Consider the following 15,395-nt stretch of genomic DNA (forward strand, 5'->3'; position numbering starts at 1 on the left):
CCATCAATTTATTTTTGTTGTACCAAGTTATAGAGTTTTATTATTATGACAAACTTAAAGTTGGTCCCAAAAGTTTATAAAGTTATTAATCTGGCTATGTTCTGGTATTGGAGATTAGTTGCACTGTTGCTTTATTGCCACTATGAGGCAGTGTTGATCCTTACAGTGGGGGTTAGAAGAGCTAATCCCTGTCCACGCAGGCTCTGGTTATTAACTCTGTCAAGAACCACTAATTCCCTCTTTTCAAGACCAGAAAATCCCATCATGCTTGGACAAAAGGAACTTATGAATAATTTGTTCATGCTAACCACTAATCACTGCTAGTCAAAACATGGTGACCAATGGTGCTCCCACAAAGCTATCATGCAGCAATACGGTGGTAGGTAAATGAAGTTGGGAGTGTGCACATTATAAATAATGTCAGAGGAGATTTTTTCTGTCTTTGATGCTCAAAACTGAGAAGTGAAGCACGTCTTTCTACACCCCACCTCTTTGTTTGCTTTTCAAATTCAGGCGTTATCACCATCAGGGAGTTTCTGTGCTCTGCTGACCCCTGGGCTCGAGATTTTAGTCCGTGATTGAACCATAAATGGGAGCAAATTATGGGCTGCCACGCATTTTGATTGGAGTGATAATTCATTCATCTAATGCACTTGGAATTTTTGGGGTGGGAGATAAAGACTCCCTCTCCCAAGGACAGTGAATTTCAATGCATGAAAGAAGCCCTCTGCTCAGCATTCTGTCACACACCAGGCTTCCCCAAATACGCCTGATTAACCTGTGCAGTGAGACAAATGTGGGTAAAGCTCCTCACTCATTTTCTCTGCATTAACTGGTGCCTAGGTTGGGCATAATTTGTTTTACACTCAATCCTCAGTATTTTATTGCTCTCCTTGTTCCAATTTGGCATCACACTGTTTGGCAGAGTCAAGCATTTGGAATTAACAGATTATAATAGGTCTTTTTCTAGCGGTCTGCATTTGGCACAGCTGTACTCTGGATGCCATTAGACCTCACTAATCTACAGTAAATCCAGCTGTTTGTTGAGAAGAAGCCATAAATGAGAAATTCCAGGTATAGCACCCATGTTTCTCTTGACCTACTCAATTAACATAAAGTCCATAAGCAATTTTCTTGGCGGAAATAGACTTTCCGCCCCCCTGCGTCTGTACCTGTCCCTCAGAAAAACAAGGAATATGACAAAACAGATTACATTTCTCAGATGATCACTAAAGATTTTCAGCATGAGTGAATAGATACAGTATGTGTATAGGTATTCTCCCCTGGCTGATGCTATGAGGCTGCTTTCTTGCGATTCTTCTCATGCATAAATAAATCATGTTTTGTCTTTCATACTCCCCTCCACATTGAAGAATCATCTCTGTTGAATTTGAGCAATCTCCAGCAGAAACACATTGATTTTTCTTCCCTAACACACCTACTGTAACTACTACACCGTGTTGCTGCTTTAAAAGTCAAGATGTGTCTCGCATGCTTCAGTAACTGGCAGATTTATGAGCAGAAAAGTGCACTCTTTTGTCTCAAGCCTCTCACTGAAGCATGGTTGTAGCTGCCAACAAAGAAACAGGGATTTAAAAGGAATGCACCTGCCTGAGTACAGAGGGGAGGCGTGGTGTACAGTACTACACTGATGCAGTGATAATTCTCCCTTGGAAGCATTTTTGTGCAGAAAGAACTCAAAACTACGTCACCTTTAACTGCACTTCAGATTGAAGATATTGGTGGTGTTGCCTAATATTTGCTTGGGGAAGTATTAGCCGGTCGAGCTTGTCATCTTCTATGACATCCGATGCTGCAATATTTTTGAAAGCCATTCTGCTTCGTGGTTCATTCATAGTGTATGATGATGTAAGCGCAGTGAACTCAACATTGAAATTGGGCTTGGTGTAATTTAAAATGTATTAACAATGGACCCAATACTATGCCAAGGTTTTTATTTTTTTATTTCTTACTTTAAAGACAGTTTTCACTTTAAAAAACGTTCAACGAAAGAACAATTTTGCCTGAAAAGAATCTGCAATCAGCAACATTACAATAAAATCATGATATTATCAAAAACTAAAGTTATTATCCATATTTTTGGCTATACTCACAAGCTAATTAAGTTTGACCCAAACAAAATGTTATTTGTGTGTATGATTGTGCCTTTTGTTGGCCTATATCCTTAAACATATCTATACGGTTTCCTTACATATTCTGAAAGCTCTCTACAAAAAGGAGGACTGTAAACTGTCACAAAGGCCCATTTTGATCTCTGAGAAATGTCAACTGTCAGGATTGTTGTTAGTTGACTGTATCTCATCCTTTTGGCGATGTATTTTTAATCATGCACAAAGAGGTCAATGTGACATGTATTGCTCTTGGCATGGTCAGCAGGGCTCCCCATTCAGGCCTGTGAAATGAGGCATCTTTGTCTCCCCTCTGCATCTCCCTAACTTCATATTTTTTTCATCAGGGGACCCTTCTCCTCCAGATGTCCAGCAGAGACCCGTAGACTTTTAATTTTGAACAATGACTCACTGATATGGTGGGTCTTTTCCAAGAAAAAGGGCCTCACAGCCTTCCTCCCCTGCAGCTGGTAACTTGTATGATGAGCTCAGGGCAGAGCAACAGGGCAGGATATAGAAGCTATGGATACTTATGTTACACTTTTTTCATGCACCGTCAGTTTTGAGGTTTTGGGCTATTTTTCTCCCATCACATTTCTTCTCTCAGAATAACGGAAAGAAAGCATCTAAAACAAACATTTAGGTGTATATTTTGTGTAATAGATTTCCCCTAAATTCACTAAAAATCAGCGTTCTGCTGCAACGTGGAGTACCGACCTAAACCTTATCATCACAGGCATCATTAGAAAGCTCCCACTGTCCTGCACAATATATTGTGTTTTAGATGTTCTATATTGTTGTTGCTATGAATTAAATTCAATATTTTGCTTTAAAAAGTAATTTCTATTAAGAATGTATGGAATCTTTCAAGGCCGTTTTCTCAAAATTAATTTTTTCTCATGCTTTGAGCCATAAATCTCAACTTCAGCCACACGTAGAGACACCATATAAACTATATTCTGAAGAGTTTTACTGAGGGGTTGGTCTTCTTATCATTCATACGATGATTTATAGAACATTTTCTTCCTAAAAACATGACAAAAATAGATTTTTTTAAATGGATTTTGACAGTATTTTTGATTTAGAAAATGATAAAAAGAGATAACCCAATTTCTGTCTGTAAAAACTTTGAATCTAATTTATCAACTAAATAAAATAATAACTTTGATAATTGCTTTATTCAACGTTTAGCTTTATGTCTTTTGGATAATGTGCAAATGAATTCACACTGCATTTGCATATTCAAACATAAAATAAAATAAAAACTTGTTATGCAAAAAAAAAAAATGGGCATCATACGTACACATCATGCTCCAGCTAGGGGTGGGTGATAAATGCAAAGTAACTAAATACCAAAGTAACTTTTTTTCATTTTTTGAAAGATAATACTATAACATGTATCAACAGATTATAATTGGTCCATTTTTAGCATTTATTAGTCTTTTTTTGACAAAAATCGACATATTGTAGTATGACTTTTTTTTGGACATCCCATAATACGGTTTTGTTATTATTTGACATATAATACTATAACATGTATCAACAGATTATAATTGACCCATTTGAAGCATTTTTAGTCGTTGACTATACATTTTATGTCATACAATTTTTGGACATCCCAAAGTAACTAGATAGGCTACAAAAGACTGTAATTGGTCCATTTTAAGCATTTTAGTGATTTTAAAATTTTTGACAAAAATGGACATGGTATAGTATTTTTATAGTATAGTACTTTCTTTTTTCTCCCATTTTTGGACATCTCAAAATCTGTTGTTTTTCTGTCATTTTTTTTGACAGATTGAGTGAGTAGTTACCTTGGTACTTAGTTACTTTGGTAAGAAATCTGTTTTTTTTTTTCAAGGCATTTGTCTAAGGGGCGCTGCCACCTCTTACCCCTGCGTATAGCCGGCCCCACCTGAAAACGTGAATAAACTGAACTGAACTACTGCCACCCATCAAACTGTTTCTGGTCATGACATTACTGACATTTCCCCTCAATAGAAGATTAATTTTTGAAGCTCAATAAAAAGAAGCCATGTGGCTGAATTAAACATGAGAGGGCTAACCACAGCCCGTGATGCGACTACCAAATCATGTGTCACAAAAGACACTGGGTGGGAGTAGAACTGTGCCGCGCATTAACAGGAACAACACCGGAGCGCTGCTGCTGCTTCTGCTGCTGCTGCAACAACCTCACTCGCGTGATTCCACAAACGGGCGTCACGCACATTATCCGGTTAATTTACATACAAAACACCGCCCAGGGGGACGAACATGATAATCTACCATCGACTGAAAGCTAGCCGTGCGGAGGGGAGGAAAAAACAGCTGAAAAAAAGTTTGAACGGGAGAGGGCTGTTTTAAAACCAAGCGGATTGTTTCGACACAAACGGACAGGCGCTCGTCGGGCTCTTTGCCCCACTTTTGGATCACGATATGGACGCTTTGAAATCCGCTGGAAGGGCAATTATACGGAGCCCCAGTATCGCCAAACAGTCGTGGGCTGCTAGCAGACATAAAAGTGAGTACCCAGTTGTTCAATACACTACAACGAAGGCGTTAAGCTGGTGCTAATTTAGCTAAATATGGCGAAACCAAGCTAGCTGTGATAAGCAGCTAACCGTAACCGGTGTTACTTTACAACTCCCTCGCGGACGTCAGCTACAGTTGTCGGTGGCAACATATCTGTCAGTGTGGGGCTGTTTGGCAGACCTCGCCTCTCGATACACGGATAGTTGAACATTAGGGCGACTATTCAGAGTCGGAAATGTTTGTTATCGTCACCCTGTTAAAATAATCGCCTAACTCATTTTTTCAAGTTTTGCAGGAAACAAAAAACTTCACCAAAGTGTAACATATGACATTTATTGATCATTTCACTCAAAAAGGATGTAACTAAGGATGGCTATTGGCATTGTAATAACACTGTGTGTAAATGATGTAACTTAAGAGAAACAAATGACTTAGGCAATTTTGGAACATGCCTTTGTGACTTAAGCAAGATATGGTAACACTTTATTTTGAAGGTGTCTACATAAGAGTCACTCAAGCCTGTCAAAAACATGACATGACAAGTATTATGAGCATAAATGTTACTTCAAAGTGTGATTAATTTTCATGACACATCCCATGTCATGTTTATGACACGCTCATGTCACTCTTATGTGGACACCTTAGAGTAAATTGTTACCAATATTAGTGTCAACAATAAAACACTGATGAACTAAACTGATAACTAAACAATCTCTCTCTAGCTCTTCTTTGCTGGGTTCTTATCTGATGCCTATGAATGTGGCAAATTGTCAAAGAAGTGATGATCTTAAAGGGGTAAAATCACATGATCTGATCAACTGAGGATGTAGGCGATTTTACCATAGGTGGCCGGCGTCATGAGGAGATGATTTAGGGATAAAAAAAAATTACTTAGGCGATTATTTTAACAGTGTGACGTTATGCTTTTGAACTTGACACTTGAACTGGCAGCAGCTGGTAAACTGACTCCTGTTGAGGCACACGGAGAAACAAGTTCTCCGCGTATCTGTCGAATGAGTCGCTAGTTTCTTTCACTTAAACACGGACAATGTCATAACAAAAGTTTGTGAAGCCCCGTCTGCCACGTCACTCTGCCGACACGTTTGTGAAAATTACAACAGAGGCTCAGCAGGGAGGCTGAAATACTGTGATGTGGACTGGAGAGAGAGAGAGGGATAGATAGAGAGAGGGATGGATAGATAGATAGATAGAGATAGATAGATAGATAGTGAGAGAGAGAGAGAAGGGGAGTCACCGGGAGTGAAAAGGCATGAAAAGCTGAGTGGTCTTCTTCATGGCAAGGCTGTACAATCCCTAGCAAGGCACTGTTGCTAGGCGATACACTATGCGAAACAAAAAAAGAAGAGAGAGGCTGTATAAGGAGTGGTTGCAGAGACTCAATCTTATAGGGGAGTCTAGTTCATCTTTCAACCTTGTGCAATAACGTTCATTACATCTCATTTACATCTTGTTTATATCCACCCACGTCATAGGTACACACACACACACACATATATATATATATATATATATATATATATATATGTATGCCTTTTTATTGTTGATATTATGTACTTTTATATTGTCCTCATTTTTGTTTATATTCATGCTATTATTATTATTATTATTATTATTATTATTATTATTATTTTACAATACTGATCCTTTTTTCTGCTTTCCATCTGCTGCTGTAACATTGCAAAAAAAAAGAAAAGATGAATAATATAAGAAGTGGTGGCAGATCCTCAATCTTGTAGGGGAGTCTAGTTCATTTCATCTTTCAATCTTGTGCAATAATGTCCACTACATCTTGTTGATATCCGCCCACATCATGTGAGTATCAATATATATATATATTTTATTTTATTTGCTGATTTTGTTCTTCCCTCCCTTGTTTATTTTATTTTATATTTATGCTATTTTATTTTACATTACCCTTGTTTATACTCCTCCTTCTTCCTGCTATCCACTTGCTGCTGTAACAGTGCAATGTCCCCCATCATGGGACTAGTGTTTCTTTTATCTTATCTTATCCTTGTGCCAAGCTGGAATTAGGTAGGCTCAAACCTGGTATTTCCATATGATGCCTGGCTTCAGCTGCTGCTTTGTACCCTCCAATGTGTACATGATCACCCAGGCGGCTGAGCATGATCACACTGCTGCTAGCATGGCAGTGACATGCAGGCTGAGCTGCCTAGATCCTTTTATGTTTGCTGACACAAAGGGGGAATGTCCCCTGCTCCAATGCCCCCTTCTCCCTCCTTCCCCCCCTTTTTTTTATTTCATAGACAATAGAGCACTTGGCAGCAAGATGTCACACGTGCCAGACAGTGCAATCGATGCTTTGTTTTGGTCCGCTCCTCACTGGGGGCGGGGGAGTGATGCACAATCAGCATGGTCCTCTTCCACATCAGACCAGGCAGTGGTCACAGAGGGCTAACGACCAATCAATCCTTGCTGCTGGAAGCTCGGACTGATGGTGAGCTTTGCCATGCCTCCACATACAGTCAAATCTGAGACGATAGTCACATCCTCCCCTCTCTCTGCTTCTGCCACAGACAGACTGACAGAAGCTGGTTCTGTCAATCATTTAATATCCATTATAAATTATTTCTTCACTCGTATCGCATATTCAGTGGAGCTTCCTGTTTTGTCTGTGATGAAGAAACCTCAGTTACATCAATTCATCTTCCTTCTTTTTTCAATCTGGAGCTAATTATGGGCTTAAATGGGTTCTCAGTATAGGCACCAGTGAACTGCAAAGTCATGAATAAGAAGGCAACTTGTTTCATCTTGTCGTGTCAGTAAGCTTCTGCTACGAGGTGGATCTTGTTTTTTGCATGGGATGTATCCAAATACTGCTGTAATTTAAACCACAGAATACACATTTTAGTAATTCATTTATTGGTGTGCCCTCTGGCTTTGGTTGTATAAGCTTAAAATACAATATTCTTGCATTGAGACAGGTCTATAATGTGAAGCAAAGTTTTGCCACATGTCTGCAGGAAGATTGTCTCTCCATTCTGTGTGTGTAGGTTTGGCCTTGTCAAAGCAGCCTATTCATTTCTTTGGCATCCATCAGCACTGCATTCCTTTTCTCCCACTGTCAGTGTTGGATCGTAACAGGTTCCTGCATTGTTTTCACAAAACTGGCCCGTGTCTCTTTAATGATCATGGTATGTCAACATGTAAATCAGGCTGACATTAGCGTCCGCTTCACCCTTGTTTTTGCAGTCTTGTGCCTCTGCTCATGCAAGAATGTGTCGTCAATGTCATTTCCTGCATGGTTTTAAACAGCTCTGTTGCTTTTTGGCAGTCTGCTGAGCTGACAAAAATGTTTCTCAGCGCTGCCCTCTCATTACAGTTCCCATTTTAAGGGGGGTAATAATGGTATGTAACATCAACCATCTTTTTAGGTCATGATGGCTCTGTTTTTTTCTTTTTTCTTCTAATCTGTAACGTGTGGGAGGCAGAAAATCCCTGTCTGCATTGAAGAGAGACAGCTCCCTCCCACGTCCCTGGTCAAGGAGCTGTCTTCTGTGGGGTTGTCAATATTGAAACAGCTACATATCAGGATGTGAGTCGACCCATGCAGATGGCTAATGGGGGGTGTGTATGATCTTAAGCCATTTGGATTGCATCATTAGACCAACAGGATGTGTGAGCCAATGTGCATGATACTGCCACCGGAGATAGTTGGTGTAGCTGTTGACTAATTTGCATTTTGTACATTATTCAGAAAGCGTCAGTGCAATGACAGAAGTTGGGCATGGTGTTAAATTATACATCTGTAGTTATAATCTAAATGGCATACCAGTTAATGACACGCATAGGCCTTTCATTAACTTTTTTTCCTACAACAGACTGTTTTCGGTCTGCACCGGCCAGCACCTCTGGCCCCGCTCTGGCCAGTCAGTCCTCTGTCCCCTGCACAAAGTCACCCAAAGGCAGCTGCCAGGCTATAATGGAGATTGCTTCCTGTAGGATTCCTTTATGGAGTTGTAAAGCCCTTACTGATTTATAGCCCTGTTAGCTCTTCTGTATCTGTAAGCTTATGTGTGTAGAGTCAGTGTATTGAGTCACGTGTGAATATGTGTGGATAGGACTGCACAATCATGCTTTGTCACTATTTCTCCGAGAGGACAATTTTTAATCCTGCAAGGAAATGGATGTTTGACTTTCTCGTGTTCCAGCTGACGCGGCAGAAAAAAATAGGATACTTTAAACATCAGAATTGTTATCATTACACCAGTAACTGGCTCAGGATAAGTTGAGCGGTAAATTGCAGTATGATGGATTTGTGAGGCAATCTATTTTCATCTGTTATTCTCTGTGCTGTATTGCATTCAGTTGCCTGTAATTAGAAAATGTTCATCTATTCCCATGTGTTATTATTTCAGAGTAAACACGATTTCTCAGTAAACTGCAGAAGACATCTTATAATTATAAAAACACATTTAGAGAAGACACAAAATTAGAAAAACCAAGTTCCCACTAAGATTGTTTTCTTTCTTATTCAAGGAAATAGACAGAACATCTATTATTTGCCCCATTTCTTCACAGTAGGCAGTACTTTGAAAGACTTTGCCATTCTGTGAAGCCATAAGGAAAGTCTGGGCAGAGAGCACAGTGACTAACCCGTCACCTTCCTGGTAAGAAATAATTGATGTAATCTCCTTCAGCCATATGTGTAGACATATGGTCAGCGTGCTAGTTCACAGTTCTTTAGCTTCATTGTCAGTAGGAGATCTTGGTGACTAAATAAATGCTATGACTTTTATAGCTAGGGGAAAGCCCACAAATCCCAATTAAGTATATTTAGGCAGCTATGTCATTCTGGAAACTGTTACACTGTTGGTCATACAGTGTCCCCAGCAATTACGACTTCTGCGCTTTAATCTGTTCTGAGCAAGCGAGTTAATAATACAACTGCAGGCATGAGAAGAGCATTGCTCTCCTGCTCCGAAAGCATGACCAAGACCTCGTTGTTCCTTTTCTCTGGCTTGTTAGTCAAGCTGTGGAGGTTTTTGGATGTCTTTTGGGTGTTTGTTCAGTAGACAGGAATGAAACTCAAAGTAGTTGGTTAAGTTTCCCTCCCCCCACTCTGGTGAGCATGTAATTCAGGTAAGACTTGCTCTTTTTTAGCACCAAAACTCCTCAAAATGCGTTTGTGTTCCGCCAATGGCCATGAAATCGTATAAAACCTCATATAACACATCCTTTACTTAAAACTCATCTCGTATATGAAATCCCTAGGAATGCAGTAGGGGGATAATTTTAATGAATGGAAGATTCCTTTACCGCTCACTGACCCGCCATCCTCCCCTCCATCCTCCCCTCCACCTGTATGTCTGCCAATGCTGCCAAAATTACAAGGTGGAACATGTCTCTGCAAAAAAGCACATTGGAGTAAGGATGAAGAGAAGAGGTTTGCAGAGGAGCTCCACACACCTACACACACTTTCAAAATCTCAGGGACACATTACGCAAATCTGTGATCCTGTGTGTCAGACCGGTTCAACAAGAAGGCTACTCCTCAGCCCTTGGGGAAATGTGTGACGAAACAAAGATTTCAAACAGTCAGAGCAAAGTAGTGGCTCATTTATTTTTATTTTCATGCCGTTTTTTGTCACTGGTTTGGCGTCCTTGTGGGTTCTTTCTGTTATTAGTAACTGTGACGTAGTCTAATGTCTAATACCTGAGTGGACTTGCTATCAGTTCAAGCAGCCTGATCATAATCATCGCAGTTTTGTCCACTGACTAATAATTGTTTTTCATGCTTGTAGATTGGTGATGCGTCATGCTGCTGATGGTGAGGGTGTTCTGTCTTTCTTTTTTTCCCTCTCTCTCTGTCTCATTTTTTAATTTAGGCTTTGAACGATCATGGAAACAAGGCAAATGTACTTATTTATGTTTTATATACTCAATATATGTTTAGTAATTTTCAGTGATTTTCAGATTTTATTTATTTTTATCAAATATTTTTGTATTTATTATTTTAGAAGATTTATTCAAGTGTATAAATACATTATTTATAATTTGTTTAAATAATTTATAAAAATGTACATTGATTTTTTATTTGTTTTGAATTTTGAATTTAAATTGATGAATTCAATTTAAAGTTTAAGAAAAACCCACTGTTCAAAAAAACAGTAAAAAATGAACAATCCTGTTAAATAGTCATAATCTCAGTATTTACCAAAAAATATATACACTTTTTCTATTGAAACATGCTCCTCCTGCAGTCTACACTTACTTTTAAAACGTTTTCACATGTAACCACAAGATAATTATTATAATTTTAACCAGTCTGTATTAAATCTATATATGTTCTCCCTCAACTGGAACCATTAGGCGCTGAAGTAACAGCGGGGCTCCCGGTAGCTTTGCTAGCATACTTCTCAGCTGCCCTGTCATTACAGGCTGCCATGCTCACATTTATGTTAGCAGCCTCAGTTGATGCAAAGTGGGAAGCCTCATTAGTTGAACCTTGTGAATTCCACTCGCAGGATCCCTCTGTCTCGTCATCTCTTTTCCACAATACCTTTATTTAGTATTGTTTACCTTTCTCTCACTTGACACCGGCTGCATCATCCCAGAAAACTGTATTGCAGACTTGTATTTTTTTAATGATTAGCAGCAGGGGTGGAAAGGACACAGTTGGTTGTAATCTTTACTTGTGCACTGTGCTTGTAAATTATTTTCTCGGTTCGCACATATCTATTTTTAGGGGAAAATGCAAGTGAAATAGTGACACTGTAGAGCCCTGTCCTGGTTAGCGTGGCTGTGCACAGGGTGCTTTAAGTATTAGTTTCATAACTCTGGTTCTTGTTGAGAGTACATTCTGGCCTCAGCTGGTCATCAGCTGTAATCCCTGACTGGCAGGAGCACTCGTTTCTCCTCCCTCTCCTCACTTTCCTTCTTTGAGTGGATTTAGCCAATACTGAAAGACACGTGTCTCAATGTTATGACCTAAACCATGACTATAAGGCTCTTATCCTCTGCAAATCCTTTCCTTCACTCAACTGGAATTGTTTCGAATGGTCATCAAATTAAATGCTGATAGCTACACAGTCATGCAACACTTCCTTTGTATTACTGGGAATACGCCAAGCTATATTAAAGTGTATCATGAGGCTGCTGGTGTAGAGGATGAAATAAGAGGAGCACTCTGGTGTCCAAGGACGGAGAGAAAAGAGGTCACAGGCTGCTGGACATAAAGGATCCCCACTGACTGTTCATCTTACTTACTTTGTATCGATTGCCCCTTAAGTCAACTGTCCTGCAGTTTATGTCTCTGTGGTCTTTTGTATATATTGCTGTTGGTGTATTTGTGTATGACACACAGAGAGACTTTGACCTTGGTTTCCGATAATATGTAAAACATTTCCTCTATCCTTTCCACAGAAGCTGAAGTTAAGAGTGGGAACAATGGTACTGGATGAGTCTTTGTACCAGGCAGGGACAGACAGTGACAGACGCCCCATGTGTAGTAGCACACTTTTTCTTTCTCTTCTCTAACAATGCTCGATCTTAGTCTTTTCCCATAATAGTCTCATTTTAAGTAGTGGTGATGATGGGGCTTTTTTCTTTAACCTGCACTGACATCAACAGTGAACAGATCATAATGTTTCTTATGCATGCATTACATAACACGGTTAAAGAAGACTCAACTAGGGAAGTTAGTGTGCAATAGAAATGTAGGACTTAACTTTTCGTGGCATAGTTAGAGGTTGTCCAAGGCTCCCTCTCTCAACAAGCTTTGTACTGTGTCTCTGTGTATCCCTGCAGGCATCTTCCTCATCTGAGTCGGCAGTTTCTAAATTAGCCCAAAGTGTCCTGATTGGAATCTAATAATGCTGGAACAGGTCTTTTTTTTGCAAATGTCTTGTTGCTGTGAGATAAGAGGAGGTCATCTCACCGCAGGCCCAGGTCAGCTGAGGCCTGAAATAGCTGAAGATACATGAGCACATTTTGCTTTGGTGGCCGGCTGCACTTCTGTTATACCATAGTAATTGGGAACTATTGATCTTTTAGACACTCCCTTATGTTTTCAAAGGTTTTTTGTGTTATTTGTCTCTATTTTTCTTGTTGTCAACAAAGCCCCAAACATACACGTTCTCCCTTGGATTTATCACTCTGAGCCTTGTGTGTGTGTATCGAAAGCCTTATTTTTTTTTCTCTGTCTGTGCCATAGACTTCTATTGTTGTCCTATTAGAAAGCGATTAGGAACGCATCAGTGAGCGGCACCTTTGCACTGGGTGACATGTTTCTTTATAATGATGAACACAATAGTTTACAGGGCTCTAGACAAACCTTTTCATATAGGTGCAGTGGCAAGCATTTAGGCACGCTGAAAATATATCACCACAACTGCTCAACACTTGCTCTCTCTCTCACCAAGTTGAATTTGGAGGAAGGGACCCATTGCTAAATGTCATGCACAGTGGTGTGACCAGTAAAAATGTTGTCGATTTTTGGTCACATTTGGAGCAAAATGATCTCATTCTGGAGCTCTTGTTTATTTTGTGTTGATTCCAAATGCACAGTACTGCTGCTGAAAATACTAGCTGACCAAATGTATATCAATTCTATTATGCCAAAAATCACAAAAATTGTGGTCAGTAGTGGCATTAGATTATTAGAAACAGTACCTCTTAAAATGCATTTATTGAACTTTTGGGGGGAAAAAACATTCTTAACAGCTGATCTCCTTGATTTTCTTTTCATTGCACTGAAAACACATTTCGAAAAACAATTATCTTGTTTTTCATCATTGGAAGCCAAAATTATAATTGATGATAAATCACCCAGCCCCATCAGATGGTTCCCTCCCATTCCAGTCTGCCTGGAGTGAGAACTGATCATGACTTGCACTCAGATTCTCAAAGCATCTCTGGAAAGCAGATGATGTTACTTCTGTCCGTAGCTTAACACTGATCCTCACGAGACCAAAGGAAAGGCAGCCAGAGTACACACCTTTTCCCAATATCCCTCAGTGACGCACATCTCTAACCAAAGAAAGAGTTGACCCTGTTGATTGCCAGGTTTTGGTGCTTGTTTCCCAGTGTGAATAAGTTTTGAGAACAACAGAAACCCCAGGGGGGATTTATTCATTAATCTTGTTCAGGAAATGGCATGGCAGGTAGACAGAAGTGTGTCCAGCCAGACATGATCGTTCACAGTTCAGGATCCGGAGGGCTCAGTCTCCTCTCAGTCATTCACTGACGCCAATGTGACACCACATGGAGAGCTCTCAATGCTCAGAAGCTCCTTTCAAACCTTGACAAAGGGGAAATTGTTGATGCAGCAGGCTCGACTCGTGGAGCCTGCTAGAGCTGTGGAGCGCTGGTGGGGCTTTCACTGTTGACCTGAAAGTCTGTTTTTATGTTTGTATGTTCCTCTTCCCTTTTCTTAGAATCCCCAAATAAGAATTCATGACAGATATATATATGACAGATGACATATTATACTAATAATAACAATAGATTATAATAATAATCTGGTATCACTTGTAGAATGATACTAGTAACAAGGAAGTGAAAGGATTTCCCCAAATACAGGTAGAACATAAACCCTTACTGTTTCAAGTGATAGTTAATCAGTGTGTAGGTCTGACTCAGTCCTGCTCAGCTTTATCACCTTCAAATCGGTTTCGCTTGAGAAATGTGTCACTAACTGCGAGGATGAGTGGACATTTTCATCTTTAATTCCTCTCAGTCCTCAATCATAGTTTGTATTTGGAGAAGCATTTTCCTCCTTTTTCCAGCAGAAAAACGATATTAATGCTGTCTGGAAGCAAGCTAGATCGCAGTGATAAAACGACTTAGTTGTCAGGATGGCTGTGGTGATTTGTGTTTTTATGCTCGTATCGCAGCATGCAAATCTCCCTCTGTGCGAGCCGCTGAGTCTTAACTACCTTATTTAGCCTACACTCACAGCACAGCAGAGGGCTCCTGCTGTTTCCACTGTGATTAAACTGTTGCATCTCCCTAATTGTCCATTACATTTGTTGTGTGTATGTATGTGAATTTATAGTGTGAATATTTAGTAGCTGCCTCCATTTGCACGTTCTTGATATTTGACTGTATGTCATGATTAGCCAACTTCCCTTTTATCTGCTTGTTTTTCATTTATGAATAACCCACCGACGCCGACTGTCTGTCTGCGTGTCCTCTTCCCTTTCTCAAAGCGCAAGCAAGGCCAGCAAGGATCTCGTCTCCTCATTACTGTTGCTGTTGATGGCTGTTGACAGGGAGAGCGATAGCGATCCTTTCTGACCCTCCCTTGTCCAAATCGTCTGCATCATTTCCTCTGTCTTGGCTTTGACCAAAATATCCACATCCACTACCCCTCCTCATACTCTAATGCTGCACAGGACCTTAAATCCCTTTGATTATAATTTCTGAGACCTCTGTGCTGCCTTGCCTCTCCAGATCTCTTGTTGCATCAAAAGGGCCCAACTGCCTCTGTAGGTTTAGCTTCATTAAAACTTCATGAAAAGTCCCGGCTTATGCACGGACTCAAATGATCGCATCTTGAAGAAGAGGCTTTTCTAGAGCGTTTGTCTTGTGTAACCAGGCTAACGAACGCAGCCTGGTCTGACACTATATGAGCTTTCTGCTAGCAGACTGTCTGGATTGCTGCTCACCGGTTCATTGAACCCATCAGTTCCAGTAACCTGTCTAAGGTTTTGCCACTGTTATTAGTACACAGTGCAGCCTGCAGAAACT

The 15,395-nt window shown here is 40.0% G+C and overlaps 1 protein-coding gene across 3 annotated transcripts in view; it reads left to right on the top strand.

Annotated features, from left to right (window-relative positions):
* The first annotated feature begins 4,408 nt into the window (after window positions 1–4,408).
* Window positions 4,409–15,395, top strand: part of ldlrap1b (low density lipoprotein receptor adaptor protein 1b) — a 40,226-nt gene continuing 29,239 nt past the window's right edge. For 2 of the 3 annotated variants that reach the window (XM_059353503.1, XM_059353502.1), the window contains exon 1: window positions 4,409–4,650. In XM_059353503.1, coding sequence (XP_059209486.1) covers window positions 4,566–4,650 — 85 coding nt within the window. In that variant the 5' untranslated portion in view covers window positions 4,409–4,565. The remainder of the gene's footprint in view (window positions 4,651–15,395) is intronic. The other variant, XM_059353501.1, reaches the window with a different exon arrangement.

Source organism: Centropristis striata, chromosome 16 (genome assembly GCF_030273125.1).
Source record: "Centropristis striata isolate RG_2023a ecotype Rhode Island chromosome 16, C.striata_1.0, whole genome shotgun sequence".
NCBI classification, from domain to species: Eukaryota; Metazoa; Chordata; class Actinopteri; order Perciformes; family Serranidae; genus Centropristis; species Centropristis striata.